The 21,758-nt window shown below is 39.2% G+C and overlaps 4 protein-coding genes, 1 non-coding gene and 1 pseudogene across 6 annotated transcripts; 4 read left to right on the top strand and 2 right to left on the bottom strand.

The window, feature by feature from the left end:
- Positions 1-428: 428 nt before the first annotated feature.
- On the top strand, positions 429-4,822 carry LOC114751568 (serine carboxypeptidase-like 11). Its single transcript, XM_028940221.1, has 14 exons — positions 429-734; positions 807-952; positions 1,069-1,145; positions 1,233-1,346; positions 1,455-1,557; positions 1,926-1,963; positions 3,133-3,231; positions 3,314-3,400; positions 3,478-3,630; positions 3,722-3,793; positions 3,880-3,998; positions 4,084-4,197; positions 4,304-4,349; positions 4,447-4,822. The coding sequence occupies exons 1-14, from the start codon at positions 580-582 to the stop codon at positions 4,528-4,530; spliced, it is 1,407 nt and encodes a 468-aa protein (XP_028796054.1). The 5' UTR covers positions 429-579; the 3' UTR covers positions 4,531-4,822.
- A 2,558-nt stretch (positions 4,823-7,380) lies between these two features.
- Positions 7,381-8,715, bottom strand: LOC114751573 (uncharacterized). 2 transcript variants are annotated; one of them, XM_028940225.1, is made up of 4 exons: positions 8,167-8,715; positions 7,993-8,073; positions 7,813-7,888; positions 7,381-7,688 (listed from the first exon to the last, which is right to left on the bottom strand). In XM_028940225.1, exons 1-4 carry the CDS (start codon positions 8,515-8,517, stop codon positions 7,654-7,656), a joined length of 543 nt encoding a protein of 180 aa, XP_028796058.1. In that variant the 5' UTR covers positions 8,518-8,715; the 3' UTR covers positions 7,381-7,653. The 2 variants fall into 2 exon arrangements, with proteins under 2 accessions (XP_028796058.1, XP_028796059.1); XM_028940226.1 differs by having other exon boundaries at positions 8,176-8,715.
- A 5,130-nt stretch (positions 8,716-13,845) lies between these two features.
- On the top strand, positions 13,846-15,401 carry LOC114751575 (uncharacterized). Its single transcript, XM_028940229.1, is given in 2 exon segments — positions 13,846-14,595; positions 14,598-15,401. Coding segments are annotated over 2 exon segments (1,074 nt in total). The 5' UTR covers positions 13,846-14,121; the 3' UTR covers positions 15,198-15,401.
- Positions 15,402-16,525: 1,124 nt separating this feature from the next.
- LOC114751565 (exocyst complex component EXO70A1-like) lies at positions 16,526-18,944 on the top strand (annotated as a pseudogene).
- Positions 18,945-19,711: 767 nt separating this feature from the next.
- On the bottom strand, positions 19,712-21,312 carry LOC114751571 (LIM domain-containing protein WLIM1). Its single transcript, XM_028940224.1, has 5 exons — positions 21,061-21,312; positions 20,642-20,738; positions 20,503-20,546; positions 20,311-20,400; positions 19,712-20,169 (listed from the first exon to the last, which is right to left on the bottom strand). Exons 1-5 carry the CDS (start codon positions 21,193-21,195, stop codon positions 19,942-19,944), a joined length of 594 nt encoding a protein of 197 aa, XP_028796057.1. The 5' UTR covers positions 21,196-21,312; the 3' UTR covers positions 19,712-19,941.
- Positions 21,313-21,574: 262 nt separating this feature from the next.
- On the top strand, positions 21,575-21,646 carry TRNAP-UGG (transfer RNA proline (anticodon UGG)). The gene has a single exon. It is a non-coding gene; the product is annotated as a tRNA-Pro (tRNA).
- Positions 21,647-21,758: the final 112 nt, after the last annotated feature.

Raw genomic sequence — 21,758 nt, 5'->3', positions numbered from 1 at the left:
TCTAACATCGGACTCTCGCAACCTTCTGGTAATTCTACTTCATAATTCGGATTTTCGGGAACCTAGTTTTCTTTCCCTCAAGATTTTCAAACATTCTAGAATCTTTCATTCATATACGGTACGTAACTGCCTTTTGTTGGTTTTCAAGTTATACGTTAAGCTAAGGAATAGAGTACTTCAAGGGGGTGGGTGGGGATGAAACAAAGTTAAAATCTCCACACGGATCATGTGACGCAAAGTGATCTTGTTACGCCAAAAAGCACAAAAAACTCACGAAGCTGTCCATTTCAGTTTCAGCGGTCCAATTTGCTTAACAGAGACATATCCCACAAGGCGTGAATAATTAATTTCCTTGTCTTTTCCGTATATTATGAAACTTAGACATTGTGACTTATCACCCATACTCTAATTATGAGCACGGGATAAACCCTTCAATGAGAACCACACACCCCTCAGTTCCCCTGACGTGTTCTGCAGCGATTCCGTCTCCTCCATGCTGCAGTGCACCCTGCCGGCTCCTTTTATTCGGTATATACTATTTATGTAAAGTATTGAGCTTGATGCGAGGTAGCATTTGAAATGGGAAAACTCAGTTGTAATTATTACCTGAATGAGATTCTTCTTCTCCTTACTGTCCTCCTGTTCCACTTTTCGTCTCAGCCTGCAACATGCGGCTTCATAGTCAAATGTCTTCCTGGCTTCCAGGGACCACTCCCTTTTGTTTTAGAGACAGGGTAGGTCGGAGTTGATTAAACTGCGGTCTCCGAGATTTAGATGATTAGTGCTTCGTGTTGAATTTTGGTCAGGTATGTTGGAGTTGGCGAAACAGAGGATACGCAGCTGTTTTACTATTTTATTGAGTCAGAGAACAATCCCAGAGATGACCCTCTCGTGCTCTGGCTAACTGGCGGACCTGGTTGCTCTGCACTTTCCGGTCTCGTCTTTGAAATCGGTAAATTGTTGAAACACGCACCCTTACTCAGCAACTGCTAGCCACTTAATTTTGGAAGTGCCCGGCTGGTTCATGGCGAGTCATGTTTCCTTGGGCTTTAATAATCACTTTTGCAGGTCCACTTGGATTTCAGAGCCAGGAATACAATGGGAGCGTGCCGAATCTAGTGTTGAGACCCAATTCTTGGACAAAGGTGCCATTATTGTCATTCTTTGTCTGATTGACCATGTGCTTTCGTGCAAATTTACAGCTACTTAATCAAAGTTTTTTAAGTGGTCAGGTAAGTAGCATCATATTCGTAGATTTGCCTGCTGGTACGGGCTTCTCTTACTCCAGAACACTCCAGCAAGGTGACTGGAAAGCAATTCATCATGCCCATCAGTTTCTTAGGAAGGTAATTTCGTTAATTTACAGTGAGAGGAGGAGGAAGGGGATAAAAGGGACATGCTTGGAAATAAATGGCGCCTGGTAATTTAATAATCATGTTTAATGTTTATAATAGTGGCTGATTGATCATCCGGGGTTCGTGTCCAATAAAGTATACATCGGCGGCGACTCCTACTCCGGCATTCCTCTCCCGGTCGTTGTTGAAGAGATATCAAATGGTACAAAACTCGTGGACTATAGGCTACCGTTGAAATTATTAGTCGTTGTCATGAAAAGGTCGAGGTGCTCCTCGAGTCAGGTTTCTAATTATTATGCTCTAATCAAAGTGCATCTTTTCCATCTTATCGGATCTCCCGAAGGGGGACCTACGATGGCTTTGTAAGAAGCAGCTTCAATGCTTATCGGAATATGACAGAGTCTCTTTTAGCACCCATACGCAAATGAGGCGGGGGAAGAAAAAAAAAAAAACCTCCTCTCCCAATTTCAGTAGTATTCTATTTTTATTTTTATTTTAAATTTTGGCCAGCGGATAATATTCTGATTATCCGATAGCCTGATCACTCACCATACGCTCCCTTATCCGCAGGAAATGAAGCTGGCTTCCAACCCCGGATAAATTTGCAGGCTTGTTCCTACTCTATTCTCCTTTAATTTTCTTGATTTATGTTTTTACGTACGTTCAATTTCTTTTTTAACAAATAATACTCATTGGTTCCAATTATAGAGTAAAGTTTGCGGGTTTTATGATTTTTAAGAAGTGATGGTTGATATTTTTAAATCCGTAGAAAATGTATGAGTTTCTAATTTTGTTTTTCTATCAAAATCAATCGTTGCAGCAAAGTGTTTTCAATAGTTAAAAGCATGTCTAAAAAGAAATTGACTCCTACATTTTTATCCTGTATTTATAATCAGTTATGCCTTTAAAATACTGCCATATAATTATTAGAATGGAGGGGATTTTTTTTTTGGGCCAATGGAGAGGAGTATTGTTTATGAGAATATTTCATTTTATTTTTTTCAATCTTTCATGAGATAGACATATCCATGCGCTGACCAAAAAAAAAAATGATATATCCATGCACGTTGCTCTATCCGTCTATCCGGGGAGGGAGAAATAATTCAAGCGTATATAATGTTAACCTACCACGAGTTCCGTTCTCTTTAATTTATTGTCTCTTTCCAGATTATTGCGCATTAAATTCAAATCTTCGGTCCCAAAAAAAAATTATATCTTTTTTTTGCAATAAAAAAAAATATCTGATATCATTATTATTTGGATATGCACAGAATAAATGTGGTTGTTGGGCGCAAACAAATGTTGCGGGTAGTGCAGATAATGTCGCGCATAGTATATATTATGATATTACTATTATACTACTTCCAATACTTAATATAAAAATTAGTTTGATTTTCAATTTAATCATAAATATATATTGATCCACTTTATCCGTCATATTTATTAATTTTTTTAAAAAAGTTCTTTTATTAGTTGCACATATCAAATATTGCATCAAATTATAATTCTGGCTAATACATATGATTAGTAAAAATATTTTAAACAAACCAATACCTATTTATTATAAATAATTAACTTAACAAATTTCAATCTACTTAAAAAGTAGTTATTTGACTCTTATGTTAAGAATTGTAAGCAGTATATTTGGATCTACAATCTTGTTTTCCTAGGCGTTTTAATTCTCCTGTCAATCAATCGCAAAGGGGAGCTGCAACTCTTTACGCGTTTTTATTTTTGGCGGATAAGTAGATTATACATGGAATGCTCTTTTCTTCAGGGATACCTGCTGGGTAATCCGGTGACAAATCCACCCAAAGCCAATTATGGAATTCCATTTGCTCATGGAATGGGACTCATTTCTGATGAACTTTACGAGGTGCTTTTGTCATTGAAAATCATGAAACGATGGTTATTGTTAAAATCTGAACTTAATTAATTTGCTTTCCGAAAATGAGCAGTCACTTCAAAGAAATTGTGGAGGGGAGTACGTCAACGTAGACCCCAGAAATGTAAACTGCATCAGAGACATACAGTACTTCCAAAAGGTATATATATATGTATTGATTTAGTTTTGTTGGATCATACTGCTTCTGAGCTCCCCTAAACAATGGCGTTTCCACAGTGTACTTCAGGAATTAACGGGGTCCATATTTTGGAACCCGTATGTGAGTTCGCATTGCGAAAACCAGTAGAAATATCTTGGAGAAGATCTTTCGCTTACAAGACCAGGGCAGTTCTCGAATCCCATCTCGCAGTGCCAACCTTAAACTGCAGGGTAGTTCTTCTGTCTGTACCGTAATTCTCTAATAAACAAACCCACTTTGCTTTATCTCTCGAATATTTATATGGTTTCCCCATCATGGCAGACTTATACTTATTACCTGTGTGGTCATTGGGCCAACGATCCCGATGTTCGCAAGGCGCTCGGTATCCGAGAGGTACGTATAAGAATAATATTGCAGTTTTTAGAGATGAATATATACGATATATAGAGTAACAGATATACAAGTGGGCGTGGGTGCAGGGAAGTATAGGGAAATGGCAGCGTTGTGACTATGGAATGAATTACAAGTATGAGATACCTGGATCGTTGGAGTATCATATGAATCTCAGCAGAAAAGGCTATCGTTCGTTGATCTACAGGTCCAATTTTTGTTGCGTGATGTCGTCTTCTGACGGCCATATATTGAGAGTGAAGCTAATTATGTGTTCAAATATAATAATGCAGTGGGGATCATGACATGATAGTTCCTTTCCTGGACACTCAAGCGTGGATAAGATCTTTGAACTACTCTATCGTCGATGACTGGAGGCCCTGGCGTACCAATGGCCAAGTTGCAGGGTATATTTATTAATATCGAACTTCATCCAGTAACCCTAATATATATACTTGTTCAGAAGGTTATATGGCATGCAGCCTGACCTCCTCATTCTTCCATTTTGGGCAGATACACCAGGTCTTACTCCAATCGAATGACATTTGCAACTGTGAAGGCGAGTGTTTTTGTATAATTTAGCCTCTCTCTCTCTCTCTCTCTTTTTTAATATATATAACTTCATGTTTTGTCATGTGCTGGTGATGAACTTACAGGGTGGAGGACATACAGCTCCGGAGTATAGGCCTGAAGAGTGTTTTGCCATGTTCAGTCGATGGATATCTGATAGGCCTTTGTAGAAACATCAAGTTAAGCGGAAGGGGCGATCCATAACAGTACAACTAGCCGGATAGAGATTGTTTTATCTTGATAAGAAGCATAACACAAATACTAGGAAACTGAAAACTGATCAATAAAATGTCCCCATTTTATCACCATCAGTGCTTGCCCTTCTAGCCCTTATCCTGCATCTGCGGACGCTATCATATTCCTCGTAAAATATTTCACTTGCGAAAATTATATCTTCATGAGAGTAAACGTTGAGACGAAAATATATTTTTATCAACTAAGATAAATAGTTGTTTTTGTTCAGTTTTCATTTCTTTATCTTTTTTTTTTTTAAATGTTCTGTATGCTAATTGCTATCATGGGCTCATGGGTCATGTTCCATAAGGCCTGTTACAGGTGGGTTAGATTCTGGACTTGTTTGGATTTATTATTAAGACAAAACTCTGTTTATATATTTATTTCATATTATATAAATTATAATTAAAAAGTGTTTATAAACTATTCATTAGCCATTCCATACCAGTATTTTATATTTAAGATCTAACTGTTGAAATCATTTTAATAAAGAAATCGTTTCTATTTCAAACCCCCCCGGGGGGCGGGCCCCAAGCTGGGGCGCTAGAGGATAGGGATCGCAAACATTACCGTTGTTCTAGCTAGCCGAATTGATTATGTTCTCCATTCACTTCGCACAACAGTGGAGGGTGGTGGTGATATACTAAACTTACAGGATTTATTTGTGTGGAGTCTATGAATTCTTTAAGATAATGACAACCAAGAGCCATATTAAAAAAATTAATATCGTAAAAAAACTTTTAAAAAAATTTAGTGTTGAAATATAGGAAAAGGAGTGATGAATTTGATAATGTAAGTTATGATGAGATTGTAATTTGTTACTCTTCCGGTCCTTAATATAAGACTCATTTAACTAATTTGATTAGATTAAGAAAGTTAGGTAAGTTAGTTAATTATAAGAAAAGTGACACATTTTTCCTAAAATACCATAATCATCTTTTTTAATATCCTCTCTCCCTCTTCTACTTAATTATGGTTGAGGGAGTATCCATAGGGGTAATTTAGAGAAAAATAATAAATATGAGAAATGAGTCTTATATTTAGGACCAAAACTAACTCAAAAATTAGGTCCTATATCAAGGACTGGAGGAGTATTAACTTTCTTATAATGTTCTCATTATCATTCTCCATACTTTTGTTGCCAAATAAATTTAGAGTTTATGAAATTTTATTAAGCCTAAATAAGTCTAGGAGGGGTTTTGGTTTTGCATTTGAAGGATCCTATTTTATTTTCAGCCCATCTTTCAAAAAATCCCTTATAATGCTGCAGACAAATCCTGGTCGGTAGTGGTTAAAAGGTTTAGAAGCACAACCTATTCTCGCACATAATTTTGGGGCGTAACTTTCAACTAGGGATGGTTTTTCAATGGCAGCTGGCTTCTTTTTTTGGATATCCTTCTAATCTCCTGGCTTCTTTCAATGGCAGCTGGCTTCTTTAACCCACAGAATATACCGTCGAAGATTTGTACTCAAGTTACTTTCGGATGGTTCCGAAATTTTAAAATAAAAAATAAATGTATCCAAACAATTAAAATATAGGCTAAATAGTTTAGAATTACAAATAGCAGAAGACTTCCTTGTTTGAAGGAGTCCTCCGTCCTACCCCTTTAAGTACAGCTAGGGTTCTGAGAATAACCCCGAGGGCATTACCTTGTTTCTAAGGTTGTGTGGTCGTACGTTTATGAAGAAAGCTGTAAAGGGGGCCCACCCTTTCCTTAATTGATGGGTCATGCGGTCAACGGAATGTTGATGCTCTCTGAAGTCCGAAGTGGCTCTTTTACACAATTGGCGTGGCATCCGATGATCGCCATCGAAAGGCAACGTGTTTGCAGAATGAATTCCTCGATTATTGCTCTGTTCTTTTCAAGGGAACAACCAGTGTCTTCCTTCATCTTCTTTTCAATTCTTCTTCACCATTCATACCCAGCAATGTGTTATTTTCTTTTCAATATTTTCTTTTCCAGAGTATGCAACTGTACAAGAACAACCATATGCTATATTCCTGTAACTCTAATTTTGTATATAAGTTATATTTCTGTAAATCTCATTTTGTTTCGTAACAAATTATTTGGTTGGTCATTCAGCAGTCTTCTGGCGTTTTTGTATGGTTATAAATCTATTTTCAGGACAGGTTACGCAATCATCCTATCCATTTACTAATAGTTTGGGGTGGGAAGCATGATATTATTGTCCGTTTCCTGATATCTTAGTCATTTTGCTCTAGAACCATGTGTTGGTTGAGTCTGAGGATATAAACACTTGAACGCAGATTTTGTTGGATATTCCCAACAGAACACGATTCAATAATTGTACCAGGGTAACGATAACGTATGGATCACATCCTAAGGGGGCACCTATGGGATGTTGGTGGGGTTGCCCTGTTTGGACTATTGTCTGAAAAACGAAGCCTGCGTGTTGGTTACATATGGACATGTTGTCTATTTTGGGTGTCCCCCTAGAATACGTTCAACCAAAATGCAAATCCTGTGGGGAGCTAGGCTGGCAGTAGCCGAGCTTAATCTAGGAGCTCACAAGGCCTCCCTGCCTCTCCATTCTGACTGCTTGCTGACAACTAGGAAATTCTCGGACTTGGCCATTGAAAGCACCGTTATGTTTTAGCTCTCACCTACCAAGTTTTCTGCATCATAAGAATCTCACTTCTTTTTTATATCTTACCATTTAGTGTTATTGAATTTTAACCTAACTGTGTAGTATAGACGTTGTAGAACACCCACATGTCCCATGGATACTGGCCTGACGGCATCGTGACGAGAAAGAAATTAGAAATAGAGATCCTATTTTATTCTTTATATTCTATTAGGCCGGTTTTCACCAACTGCACTGGCACTTGGCACTTGGCACTAGCATTACAGCAATTTTTTTTTTCCCCAAAGGGACTGAAATAGTGAAATTACAATGAAAGAGTTATTTTCTTCCCAGAAAAGAAAAGATTAAGGAAATAGGTAAGGTAGTCCCCTCTTTGACATTGAATTGCCTCTGCTTGACATCTCTCTCCCTGGACATCAATGCTCCAACAACAACAGCAGAGACAAAAAATGCTACGTTTGATTCTCATCTTTCTGTTCGGAATCACCTAAACATGAGATATAAATGAACAAACAAATGAAAATTAGGAACTTGCTGGCTCTTTTATCTCCCCCACAAAAAGCCTCGGATAAAAAGTAAACAAATAAAACATGTACATGAAAGTGTATCACCTTGATCTTCAGAGGATTGTTTACCAGAACTTGAGCATTCTAACAAATTGAAGTGCTTCTGGAATTGAGGATTTGCCTGCAGAATTTAACAAAAATATAATAAATAAACTGTGAAGGTGGGTGACATGCATAATGTAATGAAACCTGAAACTAACATCTTAAGAAAACTGGATATCGTACCTTTAATCTTGTTGCAGAGAAACCTTGAGAAAGAGCCATTGCATTCTCCGCTGCACCTTTCCCTGTAAAACTCACTTTCTTCTGTTCGATGACAAGAGAACCCATCAACCAAAATATTTGTCGCTACTCTAACATCTCAAACAAAAGAGTATGGAAATATTATAATTAAATTACATGACTTGCCGTGGGAAAACTGTAAACAGGGGAGCTGGCAGTGTCATCAAGATGTGAAGCCTGTTGTAGATTTCTTCGGCCGCATTCTCTGACCTTCTTTTTGGGTAGGGAAGTAGACGGATGACTAGAGTATTTATCAACCTCATCATGATAATGTGGAGGCCCGGAAGAAGCATCAGACACCATGGATAAACCTTCCTCCTCCTCCTCCTCCTCCAGTCTTGCTTCTTTTCCCTCGTATTCCACACTCCCACGTCTCTGGAAATATTTATCCAAAAGAGAGGTTTGGTCTATATAATTGGTCCAACCGGATTCACTCACACTATTGTACCGTGAAGCTGACAAATCCATTCAACCCTTCTTTTCCTCTAGTAAGCACCCTAAGGTGGATTATCTCAAGCTGGATTCTCTACTATATCAGCGATCAGATCAAAAGAGTTTAGAGAAAAGACTAACCTGCTCTCGCTCTTTTACTCTTTGTGCTCGCTATGGTGTTCTTCTCAGTATAAGTAGGAGAAGATAAAGTAAACGAAGGAGAAACAGATAATCCATTAACAAACAAAAAGAGGACAGGAAGGGGGGGGGGGCTCCCAATATAACTCCTGAATTATGCAAGTCCTTACGTTCAATCCTTGGGCCTTCATTTTGCTATCATTATTTGAATGGGTTAATATTGCCAGTTGGCTTCGTGTGCGTGTATACAGAGTGTATTTTCTGCGTCCTGTGAGAGTAAATGAGAAAGTGTTTTAGTCACCACGACATTAACAATTATGGCATTATCAATGCCCCATAGAATGATAGTGCTGTCCCTTCATGAGAAAAAGTTTACCCTACTTGCTAAGGTCACAACTAATGACGCTTATTACCTTTAACTTTCTTTCTATTAATGTGTGGGACTAGAAGATACTCCCTTTGTTTAATAAGAAGTGTTAAAAAAAATCTAAGGTTTTGTAAAATTTATAATACCTTTCCCACATGCCCCTAGTATTCTTTAACTGAATACTACTATTTGCAACTAATAGGTGTATTAATGTGGGGCAAAACAGGAAGTAAAGTATTTAATACTTTCTTAAAATACGGATATAATACTTACTATGAGACATGGAAAAGAAATTTTTTGTGACCCTTGCTATAAAACTGAGGGAGTAAACTGCACACACACATGTAAAAGGCCTGCTCCCGCTCACCTGCCCTTCCTTTTCTGCTTCCCACAAAAAATTTAATGTTTGCAAATCAACTAATCTATGTCTTCAGCAGCGAAGTCCCTTTTGAGCACATTAAGAGCGAAACCAGACAGACCAGTATGTCTGATAAAGTAAAAACCTCAGTAGGCGCCAAATTAAATGGAAGCCAAAGTAAAGCAAGTATGCTAAAAAGCGAAAAGGCTGCTGGTGGTTACCACTTGTTAAACCTTAAATTCTCATTAGCCATTCCTATATGTTATTGACTTGTATATGACCTCCTTCCTAAATTTAGATCAGTTTAAGTAGGCATTTAACTCAGTTTACAAAGTGAACTGCTGAGGCAAGATAGTAGAGTACAGTCAAGATATATCCCATGTGCAATCTGCTCCTTTAGGTGACAAAATTCCCCTCACCCAAAAAGCTAAAAATCCAAATAGTACTTCCAACACAGCAAGGGCCCAATAAAATAGCTTAGGTCAAGGTTGCTATATCCGTGATATTCTGCTGGGAAATATACGTCTCATTACGAAGCTGACATTGGGTAATATTTGGAATCTAATACTGTGTATGCATATCGAATGTGGAATTGCAGAACAAGAACAGTAGAAATTAATCTGTGTGTTGAGAGATGGGAAACGTGGTAGTAATGTAATACTAGTATTAAATAATCTTGCTTTTCTATCTAGGTTTTGAGCTCGTTTGTCAGTAAAAAGTATTAATTCAACCCTTGCTTATACCAAGAGGTCAGTGACTCTAAATTTATTTATTCTCTCCTATTGTGTTTTATTTTCTTAGTTGAGCCAAGTGGCAATGAAATGCCACTTTGTGTAAGCATTGTGGGCCACTATGATTTTCATGAAAGTTGAGCTGGTCCCTTCCCTTTAATAGGTTTTCTCTTTGTTATTTTCTGATACTCTATGCTCTTTCAAGCACTCGGCTTGTTATTCTTAATCATATCCACCTCTATTCTGCTAAGGCAAACACATGCTACCCATAGGAATTCTAAGGATCGCAGAGGAATCTTACTTCAGCTCATTCTTTCTTTCCAGAACACTCCTCTGCTTAATATACTGCCAATCAGTGCTTTGATTATTTGTTCAGAGGGAAAAGAGATGGATGAAAAATAGTCAAAATACTGATATTTTCAACTAAGGAACTCTCTGAGAAGAAAAGCCATGGTGTGTTTAATCTAAGAATAAATACCAAGAAGGTTAGAAGGATAAGAATAGAGGAGAGACGTGAGCGATAAACCAGTTACGTTGCAAGAATGTAGGTGAGCTGTTGACATCAGGGATGACAATATCATTGTCATGCTAGTTATTTCAGAGCTATATTTATTGAAAGAAAATGACATTAAAGTATTAACACGACAAAGAAGAGAGTATGTCCAAGACCTTTAGAGTTGTAAGAGTATAGAGTATGCATAATAAGCATGAGGTTTTGCTGCAACATCGGAGTTTACTAATTGCTCGGATGGTCCCCTTTGGATGCCAATGTCAAAGATTGCCAAGTGAAACCCCCGACTATGGACTTCTGAAGTTTTTCCGGAGATTCCCCCTCCCTTTTCTGCCTGCAACCTCCTACCTCTTTCCCAACAAAGACAAATGACACCGTCCACATCATAGCTGCTGGTCTCGCTTTGTAATTGTAATGGAACTCGCGCGCGGTCTTGTCATAAAATTAATAATTTATAATGAACAAAACTATCCCCAGGTTGCCATTCATTTTACAGTCTCGGTACATCACATGATAGAACATAGCTAGTTACATTTTATAATTATGGAGAGGTTATTGGACCTGAAGATGTAGGGAGCACGAACCACGGATAGTTGGTTCCTCACCTCTGCCTTTTGGGCTTGTCATTTTTTTTTTTTAAACCAAAGACAAAATTTTTTTTATATATAATAGATACTCCTTACAAGTTACAAGAACTCAGTAACATTAAGAAAATTGAAGCTGAGAACTTGGTTAAAAATCACAAAAAACCAAGACAGAAAAAAACAAGCGAATAAGAGCAAGAATTTCCTGCCAAATATAATATTGCCATTCTGATGGGTCTGCTGCAGCAAAATATTAATTAGTAGTACTTTATGTGAAAGTGAAACGCACGAATGAGTTGTACATGCGCAGTTAGTTTGTTTTCAAGTCTTATGGTATTTATCCTTCCCAAAATACCATAATATATATATAGGAATCCAACAGATATTCCAAATATCAGACGTGTTTTCCATCCCTTGTATTTGTTGCATTTTTCATACTTTACGTATGATCACAAATTTTCGTAATTCACGCTGCTCAATATTGAGTTGAACAATTGAAAAAAAAAAAATCATTTCACTTCAATTCATTGCTTTAACCTTCTAGATTATTGGATTTAATTTAATATTCTGAAGTTATTTTTTAATAAATAAAGAAAAAACATTCTTTTTTATAAACGTGAAAGTTGAGACGAAACTATAAGTTTAACTAAAATAAAACCTATCATCCGTGGGTTTAGCGGTAGGAATTACATCTTCTCATTTAAAAAGGAGTGGGTTTGATTTCCTAGAATGAGGTATTCAAGTGCCTTGCCCTTAGCTTAGCTCACGTCGTCGTGACCCGGATATGGTAGGGGTTTCTGTCCAGTCTCCGCTCTATTTTTGAAATGCTCTGCTTTTCAAATTCCATTATGGGCTTGTGGTCATGTTCTACGAGGCCCATTACAGCTGTTTAGACTATAAATTCGAAAGCAACCCATCCAAATCATTTTTTGAATTAAAAAACAATCGTCATTCGTTTTTCTTTGCATTAGGGCAAGAGACGACGGGTATTGCGAACATTGCCATTCTTGTAGCTAGCCAAATTGACTATGTGCAACATTGACTCTACACAACAGCAGAGCATATAGTATGATTTACAAGAAAAGCTAAATTTTATATTTAGAACCGAAATTAGTACTAAATTTTCAAGATTTATTTGTGTGGAGTCTATGAATTCTTTCTCAGGAAGCAAACTACTACAAATCAATGACACTTTTTTTTTTGGGAAGAAAAGAGCCATTCCAATTAATGCAATATCAAGGGCGGGGGTGGTTAGAGTGGAATCTTGAGTCAAATTACAATTAGTGCATAATTACTGCAAAACTAACGCGCGTGCGTGTTCGTGTTAACTCACATTAGACATTAGTGGGTGCATCCAGGACTTGTGTTCTTCCCTGGGCCCGCAGTACTTTCAGACATGCATGAACATTATTATTAGCGTGGTTCCGGATATACTGCCTCTAGTTCTTGATATAATTTTTATTTTGATTTTAGATATAAAAACCTAATTCATTTTATTTTTTATACTTTTTTTTTAAATTGTCATTCTACCAATAATAGTTATAACTAAGAAATTTGATCAGTAATAATATTTTAAGAAAGACAACACCTATTTATTACAAATAACTAAGTTAACTTGTTTTTTAATCTATTCGAATTAGTCAACTAATTTTAAGATAAGAGGTAGTATACTTGTTCAACTTCAAACATTTTTCCACATGAAATATTTAATTTAAAATGCTTCCGTGGCTGCATCTCATGGCAAATCAGAAGTCGAATAGTGTCCCAAATTGTCAGTGAACCAATGATGCGCCTGGCCAATTAAAAAAAAGCAGATGAAACCAGCTGGCACCGTTAGGATTATTGCATGGGTCGCAAAAGCATTCCCTTCGGATGACGTGACCCTTTTGAACATATCCTTCATTCAAGATTGTAACTAACACGGATGGCTAGCAGTGCGGATCAAGGCACTCTCGTCTTTGAAATCAATAACTTTTAATTTGTAGCCAAACAAGACATATAATGCCGCCACCTCCTCGGTCCTCACATGAACATGCCCACTCATCACCACAGCCAGGAGCTAATTCCTATTCCTATTTCACGACAGAAATGGCCGCAAAAAAGGTCACCTACGGAAAACAACTCATATTTTATAAAATAAACGAAAACACATTCCTTTGTTGAGTAGAAGTGGGGAGAGCATTCATTAGGGCATATACTAATCAAACACCCGTGAGGGGACTTGTCAAGGCATTGGCAGAATTGGAGTAATGTGAAGAAAACCCTGGCAAGCTGCAAAACTGGGCTAAATGTAAAATGCAACCAGTGATTGAGGAGTAATGGGAATCGTGTGGGTTGAGGAGGGAGTAGCCACCAATGCAAAGGCCCCAATGAGATTCTAACTCATCCATTGCATGTAGAGGAAGGAGGAGGGGGCGACACGTAGAAAGCGAACAAATTTAACCGACTGAAGAGGGACTGTTTCGTGTAAGGGTAGAAAATGACGGGGCGACCAAACCAGCGGTGATAGGTGTTTTCACGCATGGCGGCCATCGCCACCACGCGTTATAATGCGAGCCCACCTTCTCGCTTTTCGTATAATTAGAAGCCAGGCAGGGTCCCTGATTGGCGTGAGAGATCGATGACTCTGCACTCTCCTTCCCTCTTCTCTTCCCAATTCCCATATGTCCTCCTCTCTGAGCCCCTTCAACACGTACCCACCCTTCATTTACAAGTGTCACTTTCTCCTCCTACTTCTCTTCACTGTGCCCACTCCTCATTGGCTATCTCTCTCACTTCTCCACCACCAATATTCATCCCCCTCTCCTTTTATAACTCTTCTTCTTCTCCCCCATTTTACGCCCTCTTCACTCAAGTTTTAATTTTGCGCCTTCCCGGCATCCTCATCAATTTGCTCCTCTCTTGTCTGTTAGAACAGAAGACTCTTCGCGGGCTTAAACAAATCTATCGCCATGATTAAGACTTTACATCCCTATTCCAACACTGCGAAAACTGCTGAAATCATGTCTCGGTATAGGCCCATAGCTCCGAAGCCTGAGACTCCGGGGAATTCTGTGGCTGATGGTTCCTCCCTTTGCCAAAAGATCAAGCAGTCTCCTTACCTTAGGAATCTCTGGCCACAGTTGCAGGCACGCCCTACCAGGACCCGAAAGAGAGGCCGAGCTTCTATGCCACTACTGCCCTCTCTCAAGAGGCAGAAGACCCAAGTTTTGGGCTTTTGTTCGCCTTGCCATGTAACCTCTCCTGCAAAGAACCTTTCTTTACAGAGTTTTACTCATAGTCACAGCCTGCCTCAACTCCCTCCTCCTCCTCCTAACCATGGGATGCTTAACTCCGGCTGGGAAAAACCTTCCAATAATACTCCAAGTTTAGTGACACTTCCACTTCTTCCGTGTTCTCCACCGGAAACGGCCACAGTCAAGGGAGGGAAGAGACTATCGATTTGAACACTACAGCAGAAATCCCAGAGGAAAAAGATCTCTTGCAGCAATTGCAGACGCCAGCTGTAAGCATTGTTATCGCACCTCGGCCAGTTCGCCCTCTTGGTTCTAGCATAAGCGTCGGGTGCATCAATGAAGACCCTGGCCTGCCCCCAGCATCTCGAGCCCCAAAAACACCAGAGGAGGTTGAACTAGAAGTTGAGTCTGAGGCCTTACCTGTTGTCATATCAGACTCAAACAACCAAGTTAGAATGGCAAATTCTGCTTACAAGGAGATGGTGGGTCAGCCAGAGTGCCCTTGGCTCGACTCGATGGTGACCGGTGATGGAAGACTCCCATGCCGCTCGTGCAAGAGGATCAGTGGGGAGGTGACGCTGCGTCTTTGTGATTCAAGCGTGCCAATTTCGTCAAGCGGCTTTACTTGCTGGGTGAGGATCGAATGGAAACCAAACGAAAAAATCAGCTCACTCAACGCTTTCTGTGACGTCCTCAGATTATCCTGTGAATCCAGAGACTACCTCTTTAAGTGGAGGTTTCACACTCGCACACCCACGAGAGAAGGTTCTCAATCTAGTTGCAATGTCTGAAATGTCACTATACATAGTCCATAGCTCTAAACCTTTAGCAAGCGCCTTGATTTTCTGTAATTATCGGCATATATATAGTATATATGAATAGGATTATAATATGTTAGGGATCAAGTAGTGGTTTTTGTTTCTAGTATTAACTATGTAACAAGGAAATTACCAGAATAGCGATCCTGTATTTATGCATAAGAAATTCGCAATTAGCATATAATTTGTTATTGATTATTCAGAGAGAACTATTATAACGGCACCTATGTAATAGGTAAATATAAAGTAGTAAAATTACTCTTTTAAAAAGTTATTAATACTATCAAGCAATTCAATTTAAGTAAATTAAATGAGCTATTAGTGATAAAATTAACGTCGAATTCCAAACAATCCGAATTAAATGTACCCGGACGGAAAAATAGTATTCAAGCCGGGAAAGCACACTTTGAGCAAGATAAACGCTGTTTCGGCCGGTGCGATAGTATATGATAGCCTGATCATGGCAAAAATTTAAATAGATGTTGCAGGTAAAATGAATGTTAATTAACACCACACGATACTTAATATTAGAGCTAATTAAAGAGTTAATTTAATCTAAATATAAGATTTCAATATATATTTTGTTCTTAGTACTTTAATAATTATGTCACGAATGCATATGTTAAGAAGTTTTCATTAGTCGTAGTTTAATGTATATGATTAAGAGGAGTATCTTAAGAAAAAAAAATCTATTCATTATAAATAATTAATTTAACTAATATTTCTTATATTTGTAAATTAGGTATTGAGTTTTTATATTAAGCCGCGGATAACGCATTGTCTGTTTTAGAAGATTTTGGCATTAATTTTCAGCAATGCATGAAGAGGAGGTAATCGTGAATAGAGTAGAACCCACCGAGAGGAGCAAATGAATAAGCAACATACTCAAGATCTCTGCAGGCTTCACCTCCTCTCGCCCTAGAGCGTGAGAAACCTTTTAGGTTAGCTCGACATGCTGCATTAGATTTCTACCAGCCACGAGGGTAAAGGGCATTATGGCCATCCCATAGTCTGGGCCCGTCATTTGTTTAATTTATGAAATAGCCCTGGCCCGCTTGAACAAACCTTGGGTCTGCCCTCTCAGATAAAACTCGGGCTGTCGGCCCATTAGATGTCAACGTCAGGGTCCCCGCGTTTGTACCCATTCCTTCCCAAATATCGGCTTTTTTTATTAAAAAAAAAAAATACCGGCTTTGCATTATTATATCCATTTCCAAGGTTCCCCAGTTGTCGTTTTGTTTGTTTCCCGCAACCAAATGCCATTTGTATCTCTGTTTACATCGACCCTTGTCGCTTTGTTCCTTTTAAAACCTTCTTCTTCTTCGTCTAAAAATGCTCATGCGAATTGCTCCACAGCAATGGCTCCCAATGAGCAAGAGCCTACGCTTCTCAATCTTGAGTCAGCATGCTCCGATTTGAAAGCTCTCCTTCGAGCTTCCAAGAAACTGGAAGATAGCCTTGGAAATATGGACACGAGATTCGATGGTATAGACGCAACTCTGTCCACAGCATCCAGAAGTGTGGCCCCTTTACAGTCTTTGGCCATGTCCACCAAGGCCCTCGATACTAGAATCAACAGAGCTGTTTCTCCTGCACTTGGACTCCTCGACAGCTTCAAGTTCTACGAGTCCCTCCAACAGAAGCTTCTTGATCTCTCATCCAAACTGTCGGAGGAGAAGACACGCAAAAACGTCTCCAAAATCTTCTCGATTACATGGATTGTGTTGATCGGCTTGATGAGGCTATCATTTCCATAAGCCAAGAGGGTGAACCAGTCATTCAGAGGCTTCAAGAGGTAGTTGAGTTTATAAGCCGAACAAAGGCGGCCGATCAATACAGGACACAGAGGTTAAGAGAGACTCTAATCACTCTCAAGACACTCTACGAGACAGAGGTCGATGCCATGAGGTTTGAAGGTTTACTGGACGAGGCGTTACTTCACATGCAAGATGAGTTCGAGAGTATCTTACTGCAAATAAGGCATCAGAACGTCGGAGATTTATCAAGACAGCAGGCAGAATATGACACCGTCGTCGACTCTGACATTGGTTCAGAGCTGGAAATTGAAGTGCTAAGACGAATTTCTGATACTTTAGCTGCCAATGATTGCTTGGATATATGCATTGACATCTACGTCAAGGTAATATTGATCATGATCATTCATAATGTTATGACTAAAAAGCATCAATCATCATTCTCCTATTTCAATGGTTGGTTTGACAGGTGAGATATAGAAGGGCTGCCAAGGCATTAATGAGGCTAAATCCAGATTACTTGAGAACATATACTCCAGAAGGAGTCGATGAAATGGAATGGGAGAGCTTAGAAACGGCGATAACACTTTGGATCCAACACTTCGAAGTTGCTGTGAAAAAGGTTCTCTTCTCTGAAAAGAAGCTCTGCTACAGAGTTTTGGGTAAAATCATGGCTGGACTAGTATGGCCTGAATGCTTCGCCAAGATAGCTGACAAAATATTGGCGGTGTTCTTTCGATTCGGAGAAGGCGTGGCCAGAAGCAGCAAAGAGCCACAGAAGTTGTTCAAGCTGTTGGATATGTTTGAGACCTTAGAAAAACTAAAACCCGTATTCTTGGAAATTTTTGACGGCGAAGCTGGGGTAGATTTCTGCACTCGGTTCCGGGAGCTCGAGAAGCTTATAATCGACGCGTCAAGCAAAGTATTTTGGGAATTTGGGCTGCTAATAGAAGGGAATACAGATGGTATTCCACCTCCACAAGATGGTTCTGTTCCCAAACTAGTAAGGTATGCCATTAATTACCTGAAATACCTTGCTACCAAGAATTACCGAGAAGCCATGGGTAATGTTCTCGAAACAGAGCAGATATGGAAAGCTGGGATCTTATCAAAACCTGATGCTGGCGAGGATTTACTAAAGGAAGCCATTTTCAACATCATGGATGCCCTTCAAAGAAACATAGAGTCTAAACGCTCTCGCTGCAGGGACAAAACTTTGATCAATATATTCGTAATGAATGCGTACTGGTATATATACATGAGGGTCAAAAACTCAGAGCTTGGTGAGCTGTTGGGTGACCAATATATGAAAAGGAAGTACAAAGCAGTGGCAGAGGAATCGGCCTACATGTATCAGATGCAAGCATGGGGAGTTCTGATAAGCATCCTGGATATGGAGGAAGTGGAGACACAGGGGAACGGCGTCATTGGAGGTATAGTGACAGAAAAAATTGAAACCTTTCTGAAGTATGTGAATGACACTTGTCAGAAGCACAAAGAGTATTACAACATACCAGACGAAGATTTGAGGGAACAAATAAAAGAAGCGAGCTTGAAGCTTGTGGTGGAAGCCTACGCTGAGTTCTTGGATTCCTACTCAGGATTATTACAAAGGAAACAGTATCCAAGTCCTGAGAGGTTGCAAGGCTTGATGAATAAGGCTTTTCATGGTGGTGATGTGAAGTTGAAGCGACGGACTTTGACAGATCGAATGGCCGGCCGCCTTGCCACGTCTTTGGAGGGAGGGATAAATGATTTTCAACGATCTAGATCAGAGAGTAGCGAATAAATGATTTTCAACGATCTAGATCAGAGAATAGCGATGTTTAAGTATTGATTTTCACTTCGCTGGACAAAAGTACAAAATCTAGTAGTTGAAATACTAAATGGAATTAAAATATGTAGTTTAACCAGCATAATGCATAAAATTTTAATGCATCGGTTTGGTCAGCTCCCCAGTGGCAAACCACTAGATGTCTTCACGGCAAGTTGTTTTTATTTTCACTTTCTTAACTAATTTTGGTTTCCCTGGCTTTTAGTTTGATTCTTCATGGGGCTCTATTTTCCGCTAAACATTAATGATTTATTCGATATCTGGGAAGTCTTATAATTTCCTTGCCCTCGTCAAAGTATCCCTCCGTTTAAGCAAGCAATAAGACTATTATTTGGATAAATGTAGAAACGGATCGGCAAAAACATGTTTTACTGGCTTAAATTTTACTAGACCAAGAGCCTGCTGCACGATTTCCCGTTTCATTCTAGTTCGTGCGGCTTGAGGAAATAACAGCATCAACATTGTCACCTTCCTCAATTTTAATCCCCAGATTATTTGGTGAGAGTTTAAAGTCAGGTCGGTTCTTTTCATTAGCACGGCACTCTTCCTTCAGAAGCCAATATCTCGCAAGTTTGGCTATTATAATGCACCGACTAAACTATCTATGAAGAGAAACCGACACTAAAATCGGATCAGAAGGGGGTTCAAAAACGTCCGACATGCAAACGTTTATCTTTGCCTCTTCCGATCAACAGTAGCTTGTTTAGTTGTCTTGTTTCCCTTTCTTTTTGTGTTTTAGTATTTGCAAAGAAAAAGGGCCTCTCCAAGTATTTTTTGTTACAGTAAATGCTTGTGCTGTTGATGATTTGGCGAAGACATACGACTATGCAGACATTCGACTCTGACGGAGCAAAAATTGGATTGACTCAAAACTCGGTAAATAACCATGACGACGAGAGTTTAATGAGGATAACGAAGCAGTTTTAACTTTTAAGATATCAATAAGCAAATGAGAGTCTTCATATGACCACATTAAAAGAGTCAATTGCTCTTGAGGTCTCTTTCCAAACCAAATTCAGAAACAAGATCCACACATTTTTTCCTACTAGCAGAACAGCAGAAAATGTAAGGGAAAACACGAACGGTGGCAGAGGATATAAAAGTTGAAAACGTGACTTTTCTGACTCTTCTATGTGAGGGCAGCAACTTGTTCATCAGTAATTTTATCATGCACTGTACTCCCGTCGCGGTCACCTTCAAGCTGGCTCAGATTACCCTTTTCCCTGATCAGCTGGGTATGGTGATGCTTGCAGTAGAGTTTGCCCTCATGTGCAATGTAGTTGGAAGGACTTATAACACACCCTCCATGGCAACATTTGAAACAACTCTTGTGGTATGGAGTTCCATTCACAGTAACCTGTATCATTGCAAAATATTGATCTCAACTTTTCCTGTAGTAGACTAGTAGTAAAAACTAAGATGCCTGTGTTATTTATGCAGAATGACAAGTTCTTTGTCATTATCAATGCCAGCGCCCAACATTTTTTTCACAAGATACCTTCTCCGTTGGATAAGCTGTTTTCTGACAACCAGCACATTTATCCCTGGTTCCACCAAACATACTTGACACTTTGGTCGCTACAGGCTTCTGATTTATAAACAAGTCAATGTTAGATGAAGGTTACGAAACTGAAATTGTTCTGTTGTGCATCAGCACATGGCAATAACACCTACACGTAGCGTTAAGTACCTCACTATCAATGTTTTTCTCCGGTTTAGCAATTTTTGGTGTCCCTAATCACAGTTCACAGGAAAGGACGTAGAATTTAGTGGCCGAGAAGAAAAATGTAGAGGGGCATATGATAATTTCATTCCTTATCCTTACTTACCTTCGAAGCTTTTCTCTAGGCTGCCGGTTCTTTTGAACAGTTGGTCGAAGTGTGGCTTGCAGTAAAGAACCCCCTCGAAAGAATTGTAGTTGCTAAGCTGCAGATTCATTGAACATTGGTCAACAAATAACTTTTTGCTTTTGAAAAAAAAAAATGAAAATTACAATGCCTTACGGCACCGACAGGCAAAGAGGTTCCAATGAAAGAAGCCGTATCAACTAAAATTGAGTTAGCCACGTCAATTGATCTATCTTACGAGTCAGACAATTGAAAGATCAAACCAAGAAGAAAGACCAAGATTGCAAGTACGAATCATGGTGAGTTTTGGAAACAAAAATTAAGACTAGATACAAAAGCAGAAATGACCGGAAAACTAGAAAGCATTACACTATTGTGAGAAATCTACAAGAGAAAGATACCTTGAGTGTCCCTTTGCAATGATGGCATCGGAAGCAAGCCTTGTGGTACACTCGGTTATCCGCAGTTAGCTTATCAACCAAATAAACCGTTTTCTCACAGGCCATGCATTTCTGGGTTGTCCCGGCAAAGGCCATACTGAAGCAGACAATCTAAGAGGAAGAAGAAAAGGAAGAGATTGCAAAAAAAGAGGATAAGGAAAAGGGGGAAGAGGAATGTGAGCTGCAGGAAATTGCGGAGACCAAGAGGTTAAAGTAGACTTGGCAACAATCATAAAGTCGTCATCCACAACGGTTTTTGTCATTATTTTAAGTACCCACTGCCATCTACCGGCTTTGCTCTCTGTCTCTTACTGTACTGTAGAGTGCAGACATACGTGAGTAAAAGCAAAGAGACAAGGACAGCATGTACTGTAATTTGTCATTTCGTAAATACTAGCTACTTAGCATCACGGCTGGGGAACGGACTTTCCTTTTGAAACATCTTTTCTCATCCATGTGCTTTGGCCCCCGGCGCGGGCATTTGGTCTAGTGGTATGATTCTCGCTTTGGGTGCGAGAGGTCCCGAGTTCGATTCTCGGAATGCCCCCCCTTTTAAAATTCATATTCTTCATTTATGGGCTTATTGGCGGCGCCAGAGAAGCTGAAGTGGCCCGAAACTTCCTCTCTCATTTATGTTTGGCCCAATTGCTGGAGTTATA

The sequence above is a fragment of the Neltuma alba genome, unplaced genomic scaffold, assembly GCF_004799145.2.
Source record: "Neltuma alba isolate B1F8T4 unplaced genomic scaffold, ASM479914v2 tig00006987_pilon, whole genome shotgun sequence".
In the NCBI taxonomy this organism is placed as follows: Eukaryota; Viridiplantae; Streptophyta; class Magnoliopsida; order Fabales; family Fabaceae; genus Neltuma; species Neltuma alba.
The sequence above is the reverse complement of the archived record's forward strand: the minus strand, read 5'-3'. Positions and strand labels throughout refer to the sequence as shown.

Coding starts and splice junctions, on each gene's coding strand:
- LOC114751573 (XM_028940225.1), bottom strand. CDS start 8,517: ATGGATTTGTCAGCTTCACGGTACAATAGTGTGAGTGAATCCGGTTGG. Junction 8,074..8,166: donor GTTTTCCCACGGCAAGTCAT/GTAATTTAATTA, acceptor GTCATCGAACAG/AAGAAAGTGAGTTTTACAGG. Junction 7,889..7,992: donor TCTCTGCAACAAGATTAAAG/GTACGATATCCA, acceptor TAAATTCTGCAG/GCAAATCCTCAATTCCAGAA.
- LOC114751568 (XM_028940221.1), top strand. CDS start 580: ATGGGAAAACTCAGTTGTAATTATTACCTGAATGAGATTCTTCTTCTC. Junction 3,794..3,879: donor AGGCGCTCGGTATCCGAGAG/GTACGTATAAGA, acceptor GCGTGGGTGCAG/GGAAGTATAGGGAAATGGCA. Junction 4,350..4,446: donor TGACATTTGCAACTGTGAAG/GCGAGTGTTTTT, acceptor ATGAACTTACAG/GGTGGAGGACATACAGCTCC.
- LOC114751571 (XM_028940224.1), bottom strand. CDS start 21,195: ATGGCCTTTGCCGGGACAACCCAGAAATGCATGGCCTGTGAGAAAACG. Junction 20,547..20,641: donor CCTAGAGAAAAGCTTCGAAG/GTAAGTAAGGAT, acceptor AACTGTGATTAG/GGACACCAAAAATTGCTAAA. Junction 20,170..20,310: donor CAGCTTATCCAACGGAGAAG/GTATCTTGTGAA, acceptor GCAATGATACAG/GTTACTGTGAATGGAACTCC.